General features: G+C 53.1%; 4 protein-coding genes across 4 annotated transcripts; 2 read left to right on the top strand and 2 right to left on the bottom strand.

Moving 5' to 3' along the window:
- Positions 1–969: 969 nt before the first annotated feature.
- CkaCkLH20_00117 (uncharacterized protein) lies at positions 970–5,351 on the bottom strand (the record flags this gene model as incomplete). Its single annotated transcript, XM_038882837.1, has 4 exons — positions 970–1,229; positions 1,284–4,905; positions 4,959–5,135; positions 5,190–5,351. The coding sequence occupies 4 exons, from the start codon at positions 5,349–5,351 to the stop codon at positions 970–972; spliced, it is 4,221 nt and encodes a 1,406-aa protein (XP_038751542.1).
- A 3,627-nt stretch (positions 5,352–8,978) lies between these two features.
- CkaCkLH20_00116 (uncharacterized protein) lies at positions 8,979–10,697 on the top strand (the record flags this gene model as incomplete). The annotated part of the gene is made up of 4 exons (XM_038882836.1): positions 8,979–9,266; positions 9,316–9,473; positions 9,524–10,055; positions 10,107–10,697. The coding sequence occupies 4 exons, from the start codon at positions 8,979–8,981 to the stop codon at positions 10,695–10,697; spliced, it is 1,569 nt and encodes a 522-aa protein (XP_038751541.1).
- A 728-nt stretch (positions 10,698–11,425) lies between these two features.
- On the bottom strand, positions 11,426–12,304 carry CkaCkLH20_00115 (had superfamily; the record flags this gene model as incomplete). Its single annotated transcript, XM_038882835.1, has 2 exons — positions 11,426–12,053; positions 12,195–12,304. 2 exons carry the CDS (start codon positions 12,302–12,304, stop codon positions 11,426–11,428), a joined length of 738 nt encoding a protein of 245 aa, XP_038751540.1.
- Positions 12,305–13,029: 725 nt separating this feature from the next.
- On the top strand, positions 13,030–16,451 carry CkaCkLH20_00114 (ribosomal protein L19; the record flags this gene model as incomplete). The annotated part of the gene is made up of 4 exons (XM_038882834.1): positions 13,030–13,086; positions 13,169–15,110; positions 15,164–15,820; positions 15,871–16,451. 4 exons carry the CDS (start codon positions 13,030–13,032, stop codon positions 16,449–16,451), a joined length of 3,237 nt encoding a protein of 1,078 aa, XP_038751539.1.
- Positions 16,452–20,275: the final 3,824 nt, after the last annotated feature.

Raw genomic sequence — 20,275 nt, 5'->3', positions numbered from 1 at the left:
CGCATTCGGCCGGAGCACTTGAGCCCGGGCCTGACTTACACCCCGGCGATCGGTGCCAATGAAGTGGAACTAGCACGGTCCGCAGACGGGGACAGATCGCCGGAATGCACGGGTTCCCCAGTCCGATTGTTCTTCCTGTAAGAGCAGATTTGGATGACCTCAAACTGAATGCCGCCGCTGTCCACGGCCACCTTTTTGCACCGCATGCATGTGCAAAAGGTAACAAGAAGCAGGCTTTAAGAGAACCACCGGACAAAATCAGGGGGGTTGGACTATTGTCAGTACTCAGAGCTCCTCGGGGTCTTCAACTCCATGTTCGCAATCGTTTGAGAGTAGAAGCTCCGACGAACGGACAATAAGATGTCCATCCCACCAGGCCTCTCAAACGTTGAACGAATGGAGTCCAAAGTCACCCCTCACAATATAAGCCAGCGCCATTTCCCATACCCTTCGCCTACTAAGTTACTTGGCTTCGGAGCGAGTCAAGCCCGACAGTCCCGTTCCGATTTCAGTACCATTCCATAGCCACCACTGCGCCCCCGACGTTCCGTGTGCCATACTGGCTCGTTGCGCGTCTCAACAGAGCGGCTACTAGCAAGAAATAAAGCGTTCACATGAATGTTCGCAAGGCATCATTGACTGAGTCCAATTTTTATCTATAGCCCTGAACTTCCCGAGCTTTTAGTTGATATTTTACAAGGATGCTGCTTAATCTTGATCTTCCGCTCTTCGCCACCCCTCCCCTGAGGTAACGTAAACCTGGGCACCAGAGATGAAAAAAGTCCCAAACAAACCACTGGCACCTTCGTAGTCAGGTAACTTCGTCGTCCCTCTCCCACTGTTTTGTAGTGTTTTCTGTCCATCATTAAACGTCTCCTGTCTCCGTCCTGCTCAGTAATAGCTGCCGATATTCGCGACGCGGGCGTTTGCGAACCCGTTATGGGAGCCTCTCGATTCGTTGGGGGGAACCTATCTACCGCCCTTCTGCCTCTTAGTGCTCTCCGTCTGATACCGGATTTTGAAGCCATTGCAGAGTGCTCTCATGTCGGGGTAGGCCTGGTTCTTCAGCTCGAAGCCGCCGGGAATCACGCGCACAGGCCAGGAGTAGACTCCCGATGAACGGCTCGCCTTGAAGCACAGCCAGAAATAGCCGGGGTGCTTGGTGTCGATGCAGAAAGCATAGGCGGACCGGTTGGGGTTGGCATCAATGTACGTCGTGAGCCATTTCTCTGTAATTGGAGTTAGTTCGTCCGAATCTCATCTTGACTTGGGTGGAAACTTACCGAGATCCGGCTTGGATCGCTTTTCAAACTTCTCGTGCTGCATCATCTCGTCCACTTTTCTAGACATAGCCTCGATGTGCTCATGGATCAGTTCGTCGAGATCCTTGTAGGTAAACTTTCCGCCCACTCTCAGCAGCTTGCCGACTGAGAATTCGTTCTCTTTCTGCAGTTCCAAGACGTCGACATGCTGGAAGACACCGTCCGCGACCTTCCAGGTAATAGCCAGATGATCGTTACCCTTCGAAGAGGGACGGATGATGACTTCTCCGGCGGGTTGAGTACCCAGCCATTGCTCCGCCTCCAAGCCGTTGAAGGGCTTGAACATGGGGTGCTTGATGACTCTTTGGGTGCGACCAGTTGTCTTATCTTTCTCGCGGAGCTCTTCCTTGTCCGCGGCCTCGAGCCTGTCATCCCACTGTCCATGCCCATGGTAGAGCTGGCGCTTGTAAGGACGTTTGACCTCGGCGTCTCTAGCAGAAAGCTTGGCAATAAAGTCCTTGTAATTCACATCAAGGACCTTGGCTTGTATCGTTTGGTTGATTGACAGCAGACCTCTGACTCGCACGCCATCGGGGCCGTCGTGAGACTCGATACGACCTTCGATGCCGCAGTCCAACTTCACAATAGCAAAGTCGTCCTTCACGATGCGAACCAGGACGGGAATGATCATGCCTTGGGCAAGGGTATCTTTCGTCTCGCCAGTGAACATGGTGAAGATCTCGTTTGCACCAAGAGTTGCGAAGTTACGGCGGAGTTCTTCGTATGGAGCCTGCAGTTCTGCTCGGATGGTCTCGAGAGTGGCACGCTTTCTTTGGCTGTAGTTGCGCTCAAGCTGCTCGGCATACTCCTCCAGGATAAGCTCATTGACCTTCTCCTGCTCATCCTCTTTGAAGAGTTTGCGAACGATGGCACCGGGGCCGTTGTGATCTGTCTCTGCCTTAACGTCTTCCTCGTCAAGTTCCAGAGCATCGGCTGCCATCTTGCGGCCAAGTTCGTAATCCTCAGGATGGACACGAGTGTTGTCAAGAGGGTCTGATGAAGGGTTTGTCGCGTCGTAATCAATGAACAGAAAACTGGCACAGTTGTTCCAGACTCTCGGACCGACGACCGGCAGCTTCCCACTATCAGGATCACCGACCAGTTCGTCTCTGCTGCCGACAGCTCCACCGTTGGCATTGATAGCCTTGATGACGCTGGTCGCCTTTCGCGGACCGAGTCCTGACACATATGGTAGCAGATTTGCCGTGTACGAATCGCCAACCGCCTCGTTGATGTTGACACCGCACAGGTTGACCATATCGACCATCGCTGATTCAAGATGCTTAAGAAGCTTCTCTTGGGGTAGAAGGTTTTGACAAGGGTGGAAAGCCAACGAAGTGATGTCCTTGCTAAGAGCTGCATACTCCTTGAGAGGATTCTGCATGTAGTGTGCCAGAGCAATGCAATATCTTGTGAGGGAGCTGAGAGTGGGGTGTTCGGCGACTGCTCGAGGGCTGTCCTTGTAAAGGCGAGCGACCTCATCATTAACGACGATAACCTCAAGAGGCTCAGTTCTGTACTCGCCAAGATCAGGGTCGTCGAACTCAGGACCCATGAGACCCTTTTCGCTGATTAGGCTCTCAAGGTCTCTGACCAGCTTCTGCGTGTCGGCGGACCAGCCACTAACACCAATGGCATCAGGGCGGCGTCTGGTGACAATATCAACAAAATCCGCACGAGCAGCCTCATCACGCGCAAGATTGCCAAGTTTGCCCTGTTCGATCACACGGCCGTCTTCCTCAACTGACACCCAAGCAGTAGGTTCACGGTCGCCCATACCGTTAGAGAGTGTGATAATGCGAGGCACGGTACCGAGAATCATGCCCTTCGGCTTGTACGGTGCCTGATCAAGCCTCTTAGAGTACTCTTCGCGGCAGGCTTTGAGTACCTCCTCTTGGCAAGCTGTGCGGAGAGATTCCTTGACACCCTTGGCGATGACCTTCGAAAGGCGGGGCACGATAAGGTCAAGCACTTTCTGGCGCTCGTCGTTCCAGCGGTCTGCGATCTCGCTGTAGTTGTCCGAGATAAACTCTTGGCGCAGTGCACGCTTGAAGCCGTCGTCGTTCTCCAGGGTAAGTTTGACCTCAATGAGGCCCTCCTCTTCAGCCTTCATCATCTTGAGATACAGTTCCGGCTGACGGGCAACGTCCGCAATGGTCTGGTTGATGAGATACTTGACTTCGTAGAACGGGTGCGATTCGTCAATCTTCTTCAAGCCCTTCTCGGTTCTCCGGCAGCTAATTTCGCCCATTTGGTAGAAGTTGACTCGGAAATGTTTCCTCATACGGGGGTTGACGAAAAGTTCCTCGGCGTACATTTGACGGGCGGCATACATGACGCTATCTCCAGTCTGAAATTGTTCATCGGTGAGGGAATCAGCGAGATCATCAGGAAGTTGGCTAGGGTCTTCCGGAAAGACCTTGTTGCCCTCTCGAAGTGTGTTTTGGGCGAAGCGATCCGGAGTGATACCGTAGGCACGGACAAAAGCGGCCGCCTTGCTCCTTCGCATGCGATCGAACAAGTTCGACTTGGACCCTGGGCGCTTCATCTGGTTCCCATTTCCGTTGACTGCAGACAGGTCCTTCAACTCAGCGGTGTACTGGAAGTGCATGTAATCTTGGAGGTCTTGCAATTCTTCCATCGTCGCAGCCTGAGAAGTCATGTCTGTCAAAACATCGTCGTTGACGGCTGCCGAAGTCTTGAGGCTCTCAAACGTCTTCTCCAATGAATTTCGCTTCTCAATAAGAGAGCGAAACTTGATGTCGAGCTCTAAGATGCGCCACAGATCGTCCTGAGTGAGCAGCTTGTCGGCGCTAACGATGTACTCGGGGGCATCGGGGTCGTCGCGATGGTCGGGGTTCTTCGTCTTCTTGGCATGGATCAGGTAATCCTTGCGGTGCTGGAAAACGTACGGAACTTCGACTTCGTCAACGACGAAAAACTCCAAAACCTTGCCAATAGCCTTGGTAAAGGGCGAATGAAGTTCCGACTGCAGCTGCTTCTTGGGCCACATCAGGGCTGCGATCCATCGGGCCTCCTCCTTGAACTGGTCTGCAGTGATTTGCAGATGCTTGAACGGCTTCCGGTCCAATTGAAATCTCTCGGGCTCGTCGGTGAATCGAATATGGTTGTCTTCGTCGGTCAGAAGTTTCTCCTTCAGCTGCGATGGCTCGAAAACGTCCTTCAGCTCAATGGCTTGCTCTTCGCGCTCTCGATCTTCCTCCTCGTCTTCCATCTGCAGTGCCCAGTCGTAATCTTCGCCGTTGCCAAAGATGGCCTCCATGTCTTCGAGTGCATCCTTGTCCAGACCGGTGGTGTCTACAACACCCCCCACGCCCTTGTCGCGGGGTCGCGCGACTTCAGCATCTTCAAGTTGGCGCGCTCGTTCATCCTCGTCCTCGGGAAAGTCCTCTTCAATGAAGTCGTCGAACTCGTCGGCTTGGGTACGATAATTCGCTCGGCCGTAGGGTCTTTGTTCGTTGGCTTCCTCGTCCTCGTCCGAAAACATGTCTTCCAATCCGCGTCGCTCTGGGCCTCGATCATCTTCGTCTCGGTGTCCTCGTTTCAGGCGCTTGAACTTGGGCTATACAACTAGTCAGCTGGGAAGACTGCAGTGAAGGACGTTGTGAGGTTTACCTGTGCTGGTGCTCGACGTTCTATTTGCTCTCCAATGAGTTCCAGGTCATCCTCATCCAGCTGCTCCTCTTCCTCTCTGTCGCGGTGTTCGCGCTTCCGCTTAACGACCCGATCTTGGGCATCTGATTCCTCGCCTTCCTCGTCTTCATCTTCGTCGACGATGAAGCCTTCGCGGATCTGTTCAAAAGGGTCAGCGACCTGCTAGGGGGCGAGATGAAACCCTGCGCTTACCTTACGCGCTTCCTCCTCATCGTCGTCGTCTTCTTCTTCTTCAGAGGAATCTTCAGGGGCGACGTTCCTCCTGCGGTTGACGGGCTCTTCGTCCATGGACTCCTCATCCTCGTCGTCAAGCTCGGCCTCGCCGTCAACGAAATCACGCATCGAGTTGCTCATCTTGAAGTTGTCAAGAGGGGAAGTCGCGTGGCGAAGGTCACGACGTGGTTGCCGGGTGGTGCGGCGCGATGCGGTCGTTGATGGCCGAGTGACCGGGTTGTTCTCGATCCTGGAAGAGAACTATCGACAAGTTCCGCAATTGGAGGACGTCGAGACGAAAAATTGAGATGACTGTTGAATGGATATCGTCAAAAGCTGAAGAGATGCGCCTGCCGACAAAATTCAGTGGCCGCCGCACTTGGAATAATTGAAAGCTTGGACCTCCCCTGGTCGCGCCTCGTTGACAATCTGAATGTCAGCCTCGCGCCTCCAAAATCCACTTGTGGTTTTTCCGGCCGCCGAAAATGTTTTCTTATCTTATCAGTTTATCCGATGACCTGCCATCTTTTTTCCAGCACCAACATCCACGTGCGGCAAGCTGCACCCCCCCTGCCTTGTTGGTTTTGGTGAATCCTAGATTTCCGAAGACTAGATACCCCAGCTTACCTATCCACTACCCGTCGCTTAGGGGCGTAGCTCATGACTCTGCTGAACATTGTGTCTAGGAGCAGGGTTACAGCGTCCAGACTCGAAAAGGACAGGAATCATTTTGAATATTGGCGAGCTTACTCAAGTCAGCAAGTTCTCCTTATTGTAATGCCAAGGTACTAACGCGCAATAAACACGGATATATCAGACAAGCATTGCTGCCACGAGCGGTGAAAGTTCCAGAAAACGAAATGTTTTGGGACGACATGCTTGGTACAAAACGGACGACCTGCCTATCACGCTTTATCCCGGGGCCTCAACTGCATAGACCGTACGTCTTTTGGACCGCCTTGAGGGAGGACTGACGGGGATGGTTCTCAGACTGAAGAATTCCCCATGAATTTGTTTCGAGTTCATGATTGGGAAGTATCAAGTCAAAGGGAGTCGAACAAAAGACCCTTGAGACTCTACGGTTCTGCCTATCAACATGACACAGACAGCGCCATCACAACGAAGCGGTTTACTGACAACATCAACTAGCGAGCCATGGGGTCCATCGTGTGCCCGCGATGGATGGCACGTTTTTTTGCGCTTGGGCAGCTTGATGGAGCCTGTCGGGAAGAAGGCAAGACACACAGACGCACAGGATGGTTGGGGTGTGAGGGGCCAATAAGAGCGGGCGGCAAGACACTGAGACACCAGCCCGTTTTGCGATTCAAGGCCCTGGTGCGGGAAATGGAACTTCTCGCTCGTCGTTGGCTCGAGGCGATTCATCGCACGCGGCTGGTAGTCCTAGCTTAGAGATAGTACGGACGGCCAAGCCCCTGTCCGAGGGTGTGAAAGCTGGTGTGATGAGTTGAGAGGGTGATGGAGACGTCAACTGGATTGGACTGGAGATGTGAAAGAATGAAGGTACTGAAGTAGGGCGATCATTGACGGATACTTCTGATGGACGATGTGGGATATTATTAGACGAGATACGGGGCGAAAGTTTCTCGTTGGCGCCACACGATGTTGTTTTCTTTCTCTCTATTCTCTGCGTTGTGTTCGTTGTTACAGGATGTTTGCCATGGCCCATCAACAGGATGGGATAGGTACTTGGCGATGATGTCGATGGAGATGGTAGGAGTTGGGTTGATGCCGCCGGGGTTGTTCCCTAGGTGTCTTTAACCCAATCCGAGACGAGCTACTGGCGCTGGCGAGCTGACTGGCTGGTTTAGATGTGTTGCAGGTGTGACTGTCATCAGTCGACTTACACAGATTGGTTGACGAAGTTCTGGCAAGAAATCCAAGTACCTGTATCCGCAAGATGAAAAAATATCGGAGTTAAAGTAAGGAGGTACTTCCCTGAGGCGTGCAAAAGGGCAGAGATTCCATGTTCCCCGTCTGTCGCGAATGGCCGTTAGTGTCTCCACGAATCTGCAAGGCCCCCTAGGGATTAAGGCGTTTGGCTTCTACTGTGGCCCTAAAACGTGCGTCAAGTTACCTCTATTCCGTACTCCGGGGCTGGGTCTCGACGCCTCTAAAACACTGGCCCGGTCTAGTGCTGGGCTGTGGCCCGTCGGAGCTGGTGCTAAGTTCTCTAGTGGGAACATCCATTTCGTCGTGGTGAAGAAAGGGAGCGATGTTAGCAGCATGAGTGGAAACCCGAGACAGAAGTTGAAGTTAGTTGTTGCCCAGCCAGCTGAGGCAGATGAGGATTCTAGAGGCGGAAATTTGGCGTTCCATCATCTCAGCAGCATCAGCTATTGAGCTTAGCATCAAGTAGACGTCAGATAGGTAGGTCAGGTAGGTAGGTCGATAAGCCACAGCTCTCGTCAGTTGAAAGTGTTCCGCCGTTGCTGAGGGGTCCATCCATATTGCACATCTACACGCGGATTGCAAAACCCAGCCCCCAAGATGTCAAGGCTTTGCCAGGTTCTGGTTTTGGACAGACACAGCAGCCGCCCTGTGATCCGAAACCATTTTTGGGCGCTGATTTGTCGCTCATGCCTGCTGGGGGACCAATGTCTCGACATTACCTTAAGTACGTTACGAGATAGACTAATAAGTGGACGGGACCGGACTGGACCGTGGCTCACTCTGGCTGCATCCCGTCTGCACTGCACCTCGAATAGGTACCTGCTTTACCAACCAGAGAGCACCTGGACCTGCGCTTGCAACTTGTACCTCTCTTTGCTCATCACCTAACTGGACGGATGTTTTTGTGTCAACCACACCAAAACCTGGGACCCTTTGACCTGGCCCGACGCTGACGGAACCTGAACCTGAACCTGTTCAGTGTTTTTTTTCTTCCCTTCACTTCAGCATCTGTTTCCGTGGTGTGTTTCGCTGTGTCTTCCATCCTTTTTTTTTCTCCATCACTTCTCAAACCTCCCCTCCATCTCCATCTCCTCTTCACCACCCAAACCCGACCCACGTACCGCGTATTTTCCTATCGAGAGCAACCTCATTTCACTTCTACGAGGTCTCTCATTTATTCCCTTCCGGCGACCACGGAGCACGTTGCCTCTTTCCTGCTCGCCTCCCCCTCCCCCCTCGCTCTTTCTCGGAGTCGTCTCCCTACCGTACCGTTAACCCCACCTGGGCCGAAACGGGTCGGGTCACCATCGACGACAACCACACCGACAAATTTCGAGCCATCTACGCCCCTCTTTCCCCCTTTCTGCAGGCAGTAATCGCCCTCGGATACCTTCCATCGGCCCGGTCCACCTGTCGATACTAAAACCCACCCATCGGCCACTGCGAGTCTGCGACAGCATCACCGTTCGTCTTCCACCAGCGTCGCTGTCATTCGTCCTCCCGACCCTCGCCTAATCTCCGCGATACCCTCAGCAACAACGAACAAGCACTCGCTTCCCCGCTACACGAGGCACTCAGTTGATCTGGCCATCCCCCGGCGAGCGAGTCACCCCTCCGCCGTACCGTTACACGACTGCGTCGCAACGCATGCCCGCGGCTTTCAACCACTATTGAGCTTTTAAACCGCAATAGGAAAGCTCCGCCAGTCCTCCAGGGTAGCTCTTAATTGGGTCTACATCCGCACCGACGTCAAAAGGGCATGCCAACGCCCTTTGTGCTGTGACACTTGCTGGTTAACTCCAGCTACTTCCGATCTGTCCTCAATCAAGCTTTCAGAGCGAAACCACATCGCCCAACATGGCCGACCCTTTCGCGCCCCGATCTATGAAGCGCAAGAACGTCAAAGGTCTCGCCCTGACGCCTGCTGCCCCGAAGCCCCCGCCGACCGCCGAAACCAGCAGACACGGCTACGATCCTCGCGATAAGGACGGAGGTGAACAGTCAGCGCAGCTAGAGATTGGCATCGAGTACAAGCTCGACTTGCGGCCAGAGGACCTGGAGATCCTGAAGGAGCTTGGTTCCGGAAATGGAGGCACTGTCAGCAAAGTCAGGCATGTCCTGACCGGGACTGTCATGGCTCGCAAGGTTGGTTTATAATTTGGAGCAGCGCTGGACTGGTTACTGACGCGTTTAGGTTATTCACGTGGAAGCCAAGAAGGAGATGCGCAAGCGCATCGTTCGCGAACTCCAGATTATGCACGGCTGCTCGTCCGAGTACATCGTGAATTTCTACGGCGCATTCCTGAACCCTCACAACGATGTCATCATGTGCATGGAGTATATGGACGTTGGGTAAGTTTGCGGGCGGCATGGCGCAAACCACAGCAGCTAACTCGTCGCAGTGCTTTGGACCGAGTATCGAAGGTCTTCGGACCAGTCCGAGTCGACGTCCTCGGCAAGATTGCTGTGGCTACTCTTGGCGGCCTAACCTACCTCTACTCGAAGCATCACATCATGCACCGAGACATCAAGCCCTCCAACATTTTGGTGAACTCTAGAGGAAGCATCAAATTGTGTGATTTCGGCGTGTCTGGAGAACTCATCAACTCCGTTGCGGATACCTTTGTGGGAACATCTACCTACATGGCACCCGAGCGAATTCAGGGCGAGAAGTACACTGTCAAATCGGATGTCTGGAGTTTCGGTTTGAGCATCATGGAGCTTGCCATTGGCAAGTTTCCTTTCAACGCCAGCGAACAGCTTTCTGACGGCGAGTGCGCGCCTGCTGGCATTTTGGATCTGTTGCAGCAGATCGTACACGAACCTGCGCCTAGACTACCAAAGAGCGATGCTTTCCCCTCCATTCTGGAAGACATGATTCAGAAGTGTTTGTCAAAGAACCCTGACGAACGACCGACGCCTCAAGAGTTATTTGTAAGTTGTATCCCGGGTGTTCTGGAGACACCAGCGCTAACTACTCTCTAGGATCGCGATCCTTTCGTCCAAGCTGCCAAGAGGACACCTGTAGACTTGAGAGAGTGGGCTGTCGGTCTGATGGAGAGAGATAACCGGAAGTCCCACCTCGCTCCTCAGCTTTCTCCAGCGACTCGCGATCTGCTCAACTCCAGCGATTCTCCGACCTACCAGGGTGGGTCTAACAATGAACGCTCGCTCGACACGCCGACGTCAGGAGAGATTCCCATCGCAGGAGCTGGAATTATCTCACCTCGCGAACCAGCTGCCCACTCCAACCGTTCCCCCACTAGAAACGGTATCAACGCCGCAAGCAGTCGTCAGCAGGCCAGTGGCCATCCGGGCATGGGACAGAGGATTGTTACCACCAACTCGATCCCCAAGGTTGGCGAATATCCCAACAGCGCTGGTCCTGTGAGCGCCAATGCTGCGTCATTCAGTCTGCCCGTTCGCCCGGCCCCTGGAGGACCCCTGCCTCCTGCCCCTCCTCGGAAGGGAACACCAGACGAGACCAGACGGGAGAACAGAAGGCAAGCCACTTTCGGCATGCCTCCGGCTCCCAGAAGCTACGCGAGTGATGTGTACAACGGCACTTCCAATTAGTCGCAGGAAGGCTATAGTCACACTCACGGCGCGCAACCCCGGGTACACGAAGCAAAAACACAGCATAATAGAGCGCCAGAACGCGCTGTCTCGCTGCAACGATTAGAATCGCCTTTCGACCAGGGTCCGAGATCCTGCAGCGTGCAGACGGCTTTCCGGCCAGCGTCCGATGAAGGAATTGAACGGCCGCTTGCCTCGGCCCCGATCTACCCTTCTCGTCGTCCTCCGGAGCCCGGTAGCAAAGGTCGTCGGAAGTCACGTATAGGCAATGTCATTGGACTGGAGGACCCATTCATCTGAACGGCAGCGACAGAACTCACACCAAGGCCTGGCGGTCGAAGAGTCGGTCAAGCCACAAAAGGATATCCCGCTCTTTTTTCTCTGCATCAACCGGCGCATGTATTGATATCATCCTCTTGCAAACTCGGTCGTCTGTTGTAAGATGCTCGACGGTTGAGTCTCTAGAAGCTTGGACAGAGTGGCGTCGATCAACTAAGATCAGGATGGGAGGGATTTTGTGAAATTCCCGCACGGGGAATCATGTATCTAGCAAGCTTGGAGGACGGTTTCATTGTAGGCGTATATGCTATCTAGACAAAGTGACCAATGCTTCAGCAACGCCGTGTGGCCCGACCCTATGTGACTCGGTTTCGTTCCACAGAACATATTCTGCGATGCTCAAACCCGAAGCTTGTTGTTGTTGGTTGGCCTTGATTCCAAGGATTGTCTCACGATGATTCGATCTCTCTACTGCGAAACCCTTCTTCAAGGATTGGAATCAACTCATCCAGACGCCGAATCACCAGATCTGTATGCTCGTGATCGACCAAGTGCACATTGACATCGTTTGCAAGCAGCACTGTCGCAGCACCAGCTCGCCGGCCGGCAGTCATGTCATCAATCGAGTCTCCAACCATGATCAATCCACTTCCATCCCCCTGCGCTGCATTACCATTCTCGGCCACGGCAGGTGCCTCCTTGAGCAGCCCCCAGCTCCTTGCGATGTGCAGAATGCCCGCCGGGTCAGGTTTCGGCGGGCGAAAGTCGCGGGTGACGATGGGCTCAAAGACGGAGCCCTCTAGGAAATTACGAAGGAGATGGGCGACGGGGGCATCGAAGTTGCGGGTGCAGATGCCCTTGCGAACGCCGCGACTGTCGAGATACGACATGAGCTCGACGAGGCCCGGTTGTGCGACTTGCGACGCCATTGCGGTGCGCTCGATCTGCCGGATGGACTCCATGGCGGTATCCTGAGCTTCGGGGGTCGGAAGGGCGTAGATGTGGTCGAGAATGTCGACGGATTTTGTGATTTTGAGGGCATCGCGCATCTCTTTGAACATGTACGTTTGAGGTTCACTGTCCAAGTTATCAGCGATAACACTTCAACTTGAAGACGACGGGAGTCTTGGCGTTCGATCATTGTGCAAACTTCTGCATCATGCCGCAGAGATTGGCAAACAGATAGACAGCTCGCTCTGAGACTCGGTGTACACATACCATAGCGTTCCATCGACGTCAAAGACGATGCCTTTTAGCCGAGGGGCGTTTGAGTTGGCCGCGACTCCTTCCTTTAACGGGGCGAACTGGCGAGGCGCGATGGTAGCCATTCTGGAGATAAATCTCTTCATAGGAAGAATTTGAATATCACAGATGATCTCAGGTGAAGATGAGCCGGCTGCCTGATCGAAGAACGTAAATTATGCCGACTTGCGACGTTGCGATATCTCGAAGGCGGATGAGGCCTTTACCCAACTAAGACGATATGTTCCAGGTGGATGTGTCGGTACGTATCTTTCCGGCGGCTTCCATTACGCAAAAAACCCCACGCTAAAGAGAGACGGCACGGCACCGATGGAGGACCAGAGTGGGAACCAAGTGCAATGTGATTGGACATTATGACATCGCAGGACCCTGGACGGCGCAGGTGACATGGGTCAGTGGGATCCAGAATGGTTGACGAGCTTCTCCAGGCTGACGGCCAGCGGGAAGCTGCTGCTACCGCAACTTTCCTTCAGGTTCCAGACCAGACCAATGTCGCGGGTGCTCGGCCGTTGGGTTGTCTAGTGATCGCCTTTGCAGTTGGCAAGAGGTCAGGCAGAGCTGACAGTGACTTTGGAGAGTGCAGCTTCTCGCGCCTGTTTATTTTTCGCATATTTTACGTACGAGTACACCATCCGGAGGCGCCACTCCTGTTTACGCCTCCTGTCATTCCAGAGCCTGAAAAAAATACCGAGCATCCTATAACACAGTTCCTGCGAAGCTGCTTCAAGCGCAACTTCACGACCGCTACAACACGGCTGGGCTTTTGGGTGGTGCGCAACACCCAACCGTGATGAGCTCGTCGGCCACCAATACCCAATGGCCTCCTCGGCGGCCTTCCAAGCGGAGCGTGAGTGAACATTCATCTCCAGACCCTGGCCGAGAGTTCTCGCACGCTGGAGCTGATGCTGACGATGCGATGCGACCTCTAGAAGCTCCGAAATGGCACATTCATCGTCCCCGGCACTGGCGAACGTAGCCGCCGCCAATTCTCCCTCCGTGGGTCGAGCATCGAGATTCCTCAGCCCGAAGTAGACGGTTACCGATCCCTCCTGACCGCCGAAACGACCAGCGAGTCCTTCAATATCGTCAAGCACAACGCGAAGACCACCGCCCTACGCTTCTGGGACTGGCTGCTCTCCCCAGCAGGCAAAGGTGTCGTGAAATGCACCGTCGCATACCTCCTCGCCAGTCTGGCAACGTTTCTCGCGCCCGTGTCGGCGTTCTTGGGCAAGCCTGATGGAAAACACGTCGTCGCGACTTTGACGGTCTATTTCCACGCCAGTCGGACGTGGGGTTCCATGGTCGAGGCTGTTGCCATCGCTACCATCGCCGTACTGTACGCCGAGACCATATCCGTTATATCCATGGTCTTCTCAGTCCTCGTCGGAGGCAAGCTCGGGCTCATTCCGTTGTCGCATGTCCTCATCCTGACATTCTGTATCGGCGGCGGTCTGGGCTTCGTTGGTTGGGTGAAGCAGAGGCTGAACAACCCCCTGGTAAATGTCGGCTGCACGCTTGCCTCGATTGCCATCATTGCCGTTGTCACTAGAGAGGAAGCGATTCACGAGGGGCACTTTTCCGAGGCCAAGATCGTCCAAGTTCTTAAGATGTTGGTTATGGGCATCACCATTACGGCGACCGTCAATCTCCTGATATGGAGAGTCTCGGCGAGGGCACTGTTGCGCACTTCCTTGAATGCTGGTGCAGTGTCCCTCGCGGATATGCTTTCTATGATTACCCGCGGCTTTTTGAACGGCTCTGAGAGCGAAATCATGTCGGGTGACTTTGCGCAAGTCGCGAGACAGTACAAGACTACTCATGCTAAGATGACGAAGAGTCTGAGGGAATCGAAGCTCGAACACTGGGTTCTCGGGCGTGAAAAGATCTACATCCTGGAAAAGGCGTTGGTCAAGTCGCTGGAGTCTCTTTCCCAAGCCATTGGTGGCTTGAGGAGTGCGGCCAACACACAGTTCAGTCTTCTAAAGGAGCTGCCTCAAGATCCCATGGCCGGGCAACTATCTCCTGGCAGTACGGTGTACTCGCCGACCTTGTCTCGCGCTTTCTCGCAGTATCTCAAGGGCTCGCGGGATCGGTTTGCTACATTAGCGTCGATCGACGAAGATGACGAGCCCGAGGACGAGTTCGATGATACAGACGCAACCCCAGAGGCGGAACACCCGCCACCTCTACCCCCTTTCCGCTCCCCAGGGGAGATCTTTGAACTTTTCATAGCCCTCTTGGGTCCCTCGATGAAGTCCTTAGCATACACGCTATCTGAGATCCTCAGAGAACAGGCTTTTGCTGCTGGTCCGGATTCGAAGATTACGGTCAACCCGCACTTTAAGCACAGTTTGCAGGATGCCATGACATTGTACAACAACGCAAGGACCAACGCGCTTCAGGAGCTCTACACTAGTATTGAGCTAGGAAGATCTAGGTCGGAGAAGATCCAGGCTGATATTGAAGAAGTCGCGGCTGCTTGTGGGCACTTCAGTTTCAGTCTGCAGCATGTAGCCGAAGACATTGATGCCTACTTGACGGCTCTTGAGGAACTCAAGTACGCCCGGGAGATGGGCTCGCGCAGTTGGAACTGGCTCAAGCCCTGGAAATATTGGAACTCATCCCCCGCAAAGCCAAGGGACCCAGATCCAAACACCCTCGATACCGAACGCTTACTACATCAACCCATGGATGCAATGGAGCAACCTGTGCGAGCAATCAGGAAATCCGCTCTCCCCCGAGGTATTCCGGATACCATGATAAAACGCAGAGACACTTTCAGCTGGGATGCTTCACCTAATGCGAGCACGATTTTGCGGTTGCTCTCACAGTTTGTCCTCAACTGCCTCAGAGTCCTGTCCCGAGATGACAGTAAGTTCGTGTTCTCATGTTGAAGCGACATGTTGGCTGACATATCTCTCAAGTCAGGTTTGGTGTCAAGGTCGGCCTCGGCGCCGCTGCTTGGGCAGCTTGTGCTTTTTTGCCTGCAACAAAAGAGACTTACCGACACTGGAGAGGCGAGTGGGGACTGTTGTCTTTCATGATTGTCGCATCCATGACAGTCGGAGCAGCCAACACTACCGGTACCGCAAGATTCATTGGGACTATTGCCGGAGTCACATTCGCAATGGTGGCGTGGAGTATCAGCCAAGGCAACGGCGTTGTCCTTGCTTTCCTCGGCTGGATGGTAAGCTTCTTTAGCTTCTACATGATGTTGGTCAAGAACAACGCTCCGTTTGGTAGGATTACGTTGTTGGCCTGGAACGTCACCGTTCTCTACGCCTACTCGTTGTCGCAAAAGGTAGACGACGATGACGATGACGAGGGCGGTGCCAATCCCATGATGTTCGAGATTTGCTACCACAGATTCATCGCTGTCACCCTTGGTATCATCTGGGGTGTCTTCGTGTGCCGAGCGATCTGGCCCATATCGGGCAGAAAGAAGTTCAAAGAAGGCCTTTCCGTGCTGTACCTGCAACTCGGCCTCATCTGGAAAAGAGGCCCCTTGGCCATCTTGCTCCGAAGCGACAACACCAGGTCATACATGAAGACAGGAGAAGAGCAGGCATTGCAACGTTATGGTAAGCACACTTTTACCCATGAAAATCAAACATCTCTGACAATGCCGCAGCTTCTAAGCTTGAGGCTCTGCGTAATGCCGCAAAGAGCGAATTCGAACTTCGAGGTCCTTTTCCTGATGCCGCATACGGCCGCATCATGCAGTCCACCAGCAAGATTCTCGATGGCTTCCACGCCATGAGACTCGTAACGTCGAGACGCGGTCAGCTATCTGACGGCGAGCGGGCCTTGCTCGAATACACGGCTCCGGAGCGTGCTCAGCTGTGCGACCGCATTTGCCACGTGTTCCAGGTGCTTGCCAGCTCGGTGATGCTGGAGTACCCGCTTACAGACGCCATCCCGTCTGTGGTCGGCAACAAGGACCGGTTGCTGGGCAAGATCTACCAATTCCGAAAAGAACACCACCCTTCTACTCAGCCGTCTACGCCCAAGGGCGATGACCCCAGCGTCAACGGCAATGGCCATAGCAACGGAAACAGTAAGGACGATATCGTTGTCGAAGAGAAGGATTACGCGCTGTTGTATGCGTACACTTTGGTCACGGCTCAGGTCGCCCAAGAGTTGGAGAATGTGCAGAGGGAGGTAGAGAACCTGTTTGGTGTGCTGAACACCGAGGCGCTACTGCTACAATAGAGGAACACATAAACAAGAGAACGAAGACAACGCCGGTTGATGAAATCAACACATACAGGGAGCTCACGGCGTGAGAGAAGAGGAAAAGGGGCGACTGAGTAACACGCATGGTTTAACTGGCGTTCGGTCTTCGTATGGATACCTTCGGACAGTCTTATGGTTTTGACTTTGGGTAGAAACGACAAAAGAATAGCATACAGACATTATATACAAGTAGTCATTGAATATCATTATACCCTTTTTGCGATAACTGATGCCTATGCCGTACACGTGAACTTGGCAGAGCTTGTTAGTCGATAGGGTCAGGATACCTCGATGGCAAAACCACAAAGACAGTATGTGTGCTATCGTCTGCTCCGACAGAACGTAGGTCTGGGGAAGAATGAAACAGCTTGAATTTTGCTCCAAGCGCACACTCTGCCCATGAATTCCATGCTGCGCGTGAAAGCCGGCAGGTTTTGAAGGGTGTTTGCCATCCAACGCGTGTAGACTCGACTAGATTACAACTCGTCGGTATCTTCTTCACGTCGCAGGATGGTTGGTGGACACTCTGATTTGGATCAAGTTGAGTTGCGGCAACGTGTAAGGTATCGCGGCAGCAAAATTGAGGAACATCATGAGGGTCACTTTTTGAACAACACCAAGACATATATATGCTAGTGAATACCTCGTCGATCTCAGATCGTGTATTTGAAGCGAGTATCGCTTTATGTAGTTGCGGTCCCAGCTTCACGAGGGTGGTAGAGACTTGATTTACATTTATATTGGCAAATGATAGTCGTCTTCCGTGAGATTTGGACTCTGATTCCACATTGCTTCGCTCATCGATTGTGCAATGCTGCGCTTCCTCACTCAACCATTCCAGGGTGATACGGAAAAAACGGCGTAATTGCTATTTGAGAGTCCAGGATTTGAACGAGTCTTGACCAGCAACGCAGCTGATTTTGTTATTTACCTGGACAACTTCATACCTCACAAGCTTTGATTACCTTTTCGACCTTGTCTGAGGAATACTCCGAGACCGAGCTGCAACTCGAAGATGATCGAAATTCGTGCGTTTAGATGAGCACGGCTTTGAATGAAGGCTACAGTCTATTTGGTATATTTCTTCTTGTCTCATCTTCTCTCGTCACCCGTGGGAATCGTTCATCTAACTTCACAGATAGACAAATACCGTTCCATATCCACAGCCACTTCATAGCATCGGAGAGTCAAGAGACCTACGTATTGCTTCAATCATTGACACCATTGCCTGAGGCTCGCTTTACTTAATGTGGAACGATAATATCACTACTCAACGTCAGTTGCGAAGTTAGTTGTGAAGCCAAGAAAACAACAGCTCAAGGTGTTGTCGTTCTCGTTTTCGTCATTCGAGTGCAGCACAACCGCGCACGCCCTATGTAACAACTCATAATTAGAGCATTGCCAAGATATTGAATGAAGAACGGTTCACTAAACTCTCCTAGCTTGATTCCTCTCTTCTGAATAATTTGATACCGTATTACTCACGCAACCTTGCTCCAATTTGATAAGCCCGCGTGACTCCCTGTTGTGTTGACGGAGAATATTGTTGAGACTTTGTATCAGATTGATTAAAACCTGGAAAAGACAAGGTGCTGTGATCGTCGGGAACACTCAGTATCTCATCACCGCTCTTATGAGACGGTTCTTGTCCACAGTTGCAACCCAGAGACGAGCTTCGGGAAGTGATTTGCGTCGGAATTCCACCCAGTTACGAGTTGTTTCTCCGCTTTCAAAACTCTATCAATTCCCTGTTCATTCATTACACTCTACGAAACCCGAGCACGTCGCAAACGCCCCCATCGTGAGTTCACTTTGAAGCATGAATTTCCAAACATCACTTCGTGACGTTTTCCCAGAACACATCTTTCATACTTTGGCGTAACCAAGGCCTCAGTCGCAGCCAAGTCATAATCACGCCAGAATAGTCAAATTACCGGGGCGTTCTCGGTGTGCCTTGGCAGACTTGGCCTGATCTCACCCAGAGTGTATCAGAAAGTCAGACAGGTCGGCCAACCTGGCCGGCTGGGCAGAGTGGGTTCACAACGTTGACTATCGTATACCTTTCTTGAGCTGAAGCCCCGTCTGACTTGTCGGCTATGGGCATCGTGCTATACGAGTTCAGCTAATTGTCCGCCCCGTCTAGAGTTCAAGCTCTGTTCGACGAGAGCCCTCTGAATGCAATTTTAGATCACGCTTTCACAATGGCATGGCGCCGACTGCATCGTGCATCCTCTCGGCGAAACGGTGCGAAAGCGAGTAATATCGGTCTTATCTATTATTGACCGCCGTGGATTCCACGCGAGCCGGGTGAACAGTTGATTCTCCGTTAGGAAAGTATCTATCCCCAGTTCATCTAACCTTCACTAGCGGCGAGTTGTCCGTTGAAGTCTCTCTAGCCAAAGATCCATGGGACGACAAGGAGGTAACTAGCAGATCACAGAAACAACCGCCTTGTCTTTACACTCGGAAAACCCGAACGTCATTCCGAGAGACAACTCGAGTTTGCAGAGAAACACTTCCGAACCAACATACGTCAACTCACGAACCGGCGTCATACCCAATCTCTGAATCAGCTGTCAACTACCCACCGTAACGTCATTTTCAGACCATATTACGCGTGGGAGGAGATGTCCTGAGTCGGGAACTCGCCGTAGTCCGGGGTGGATCTCTGCCTATCTCCAAGGTGCAGAGACGCTATCTTCAACTTTAAATCGTGGGCACGTTGTAGTTGCACAGAGCAGCAGAGTTGCAGGGTTGACTGAGTTGTCAACTCTCACGAACCTGACTAAGGCATATAGCCCAGGTAGTCCCTGACAACTCGAGCTTCCAGAAGCCCATGCAACACGTCCATTTGCCTGCCCGCTGCCAACTCTCCTCGTCCTTATTCTCGGCGGAACCGTGACGCAACCCCTGGGCAGCAATGCCATATTACCAACACGCAACTCGCGGCAGGGACAACGTCTGCTATCGACTCAGTTGTGAGCGGCTATTGAAAGTCTTCTTGCCATATCGCTGTCGCTTGCCGCTGGACTCCCCCTCCGCGTCCGGCGGTCTTCCTTGTCCCCGCATCCGATGATGCTTCTTCCACGGAACGGTTCCCGACGTTCTCGAAGCCCACACTTCGTCGAGCCCGACCCGTGCCAAGACCGGGTACCCTCCGTTCCGCCAACCGTGACCTGTGACGAACTTCTTGCACCACGATGGCTCGCCGTGGAACGAAGCCGCCTTTCCCACCTCAGATCCTTCCACACGGTTTCCCACTTGCCCGCGCATTGGCCGCTTGGTGCGCTTTCACTTGCCTGCCCCTCGAGATGTCGACCCCCTTACCTCCAGCTAAGGCCCTTGGATGAAGCTATCGTTGCTACCCTCGCTCACAACTTACTCGTTTGAGGGGCGTGGACGAAATATCTCCAGAACCGACCAGCTTCAGGTCAAGTGACAGCCACCTGACCCCTCCTACTTCGTGCTAAACGATTATCCGGTGCATGTCTGACAGCAAAGCTCGCAGGATAGCTCTGGGATACCAGCCTCCTATGCTCAACTCTATCTTGCTCCCTGGCACCTTGGATGAAGATCCCGATCGACGTGACGTCTCGCACGTCTGTTGTCTATCGTGGCATGAGGCAGTATCTATGACACAGGCAAGCGCGTCAGGAAAGAACAATCGCAGAAGCTTGTCAGTTGAACGTAAAGCGTTCTGCGGTCCAAGCAGGTCGTGTCACTGGGCCGAGGCTGCTCGCATCAACAGCGCATCAACAAACCAAGTTTCCATCTCGCCAACTCTGTCTCTCCCGTGTTTT

This window comes from Colletotrichum karsti (genome assembly GCF_011947395.1).
Source record: "Colletotrichum karsti strain CkLH20 chromosome Unknown Scaffold1, whole genome shotgun sequence".
NCBI classification, from domain to species: Eukaryota; Fungi; Ascomycota; class Sordariomycetes; order Glomerellales; family Glomerellaceae; genus Colletotrichum; species Colletotrichum karsti.
This window is presented reverse-complemented; position numbering and strand designations above follow the sequence as displayed.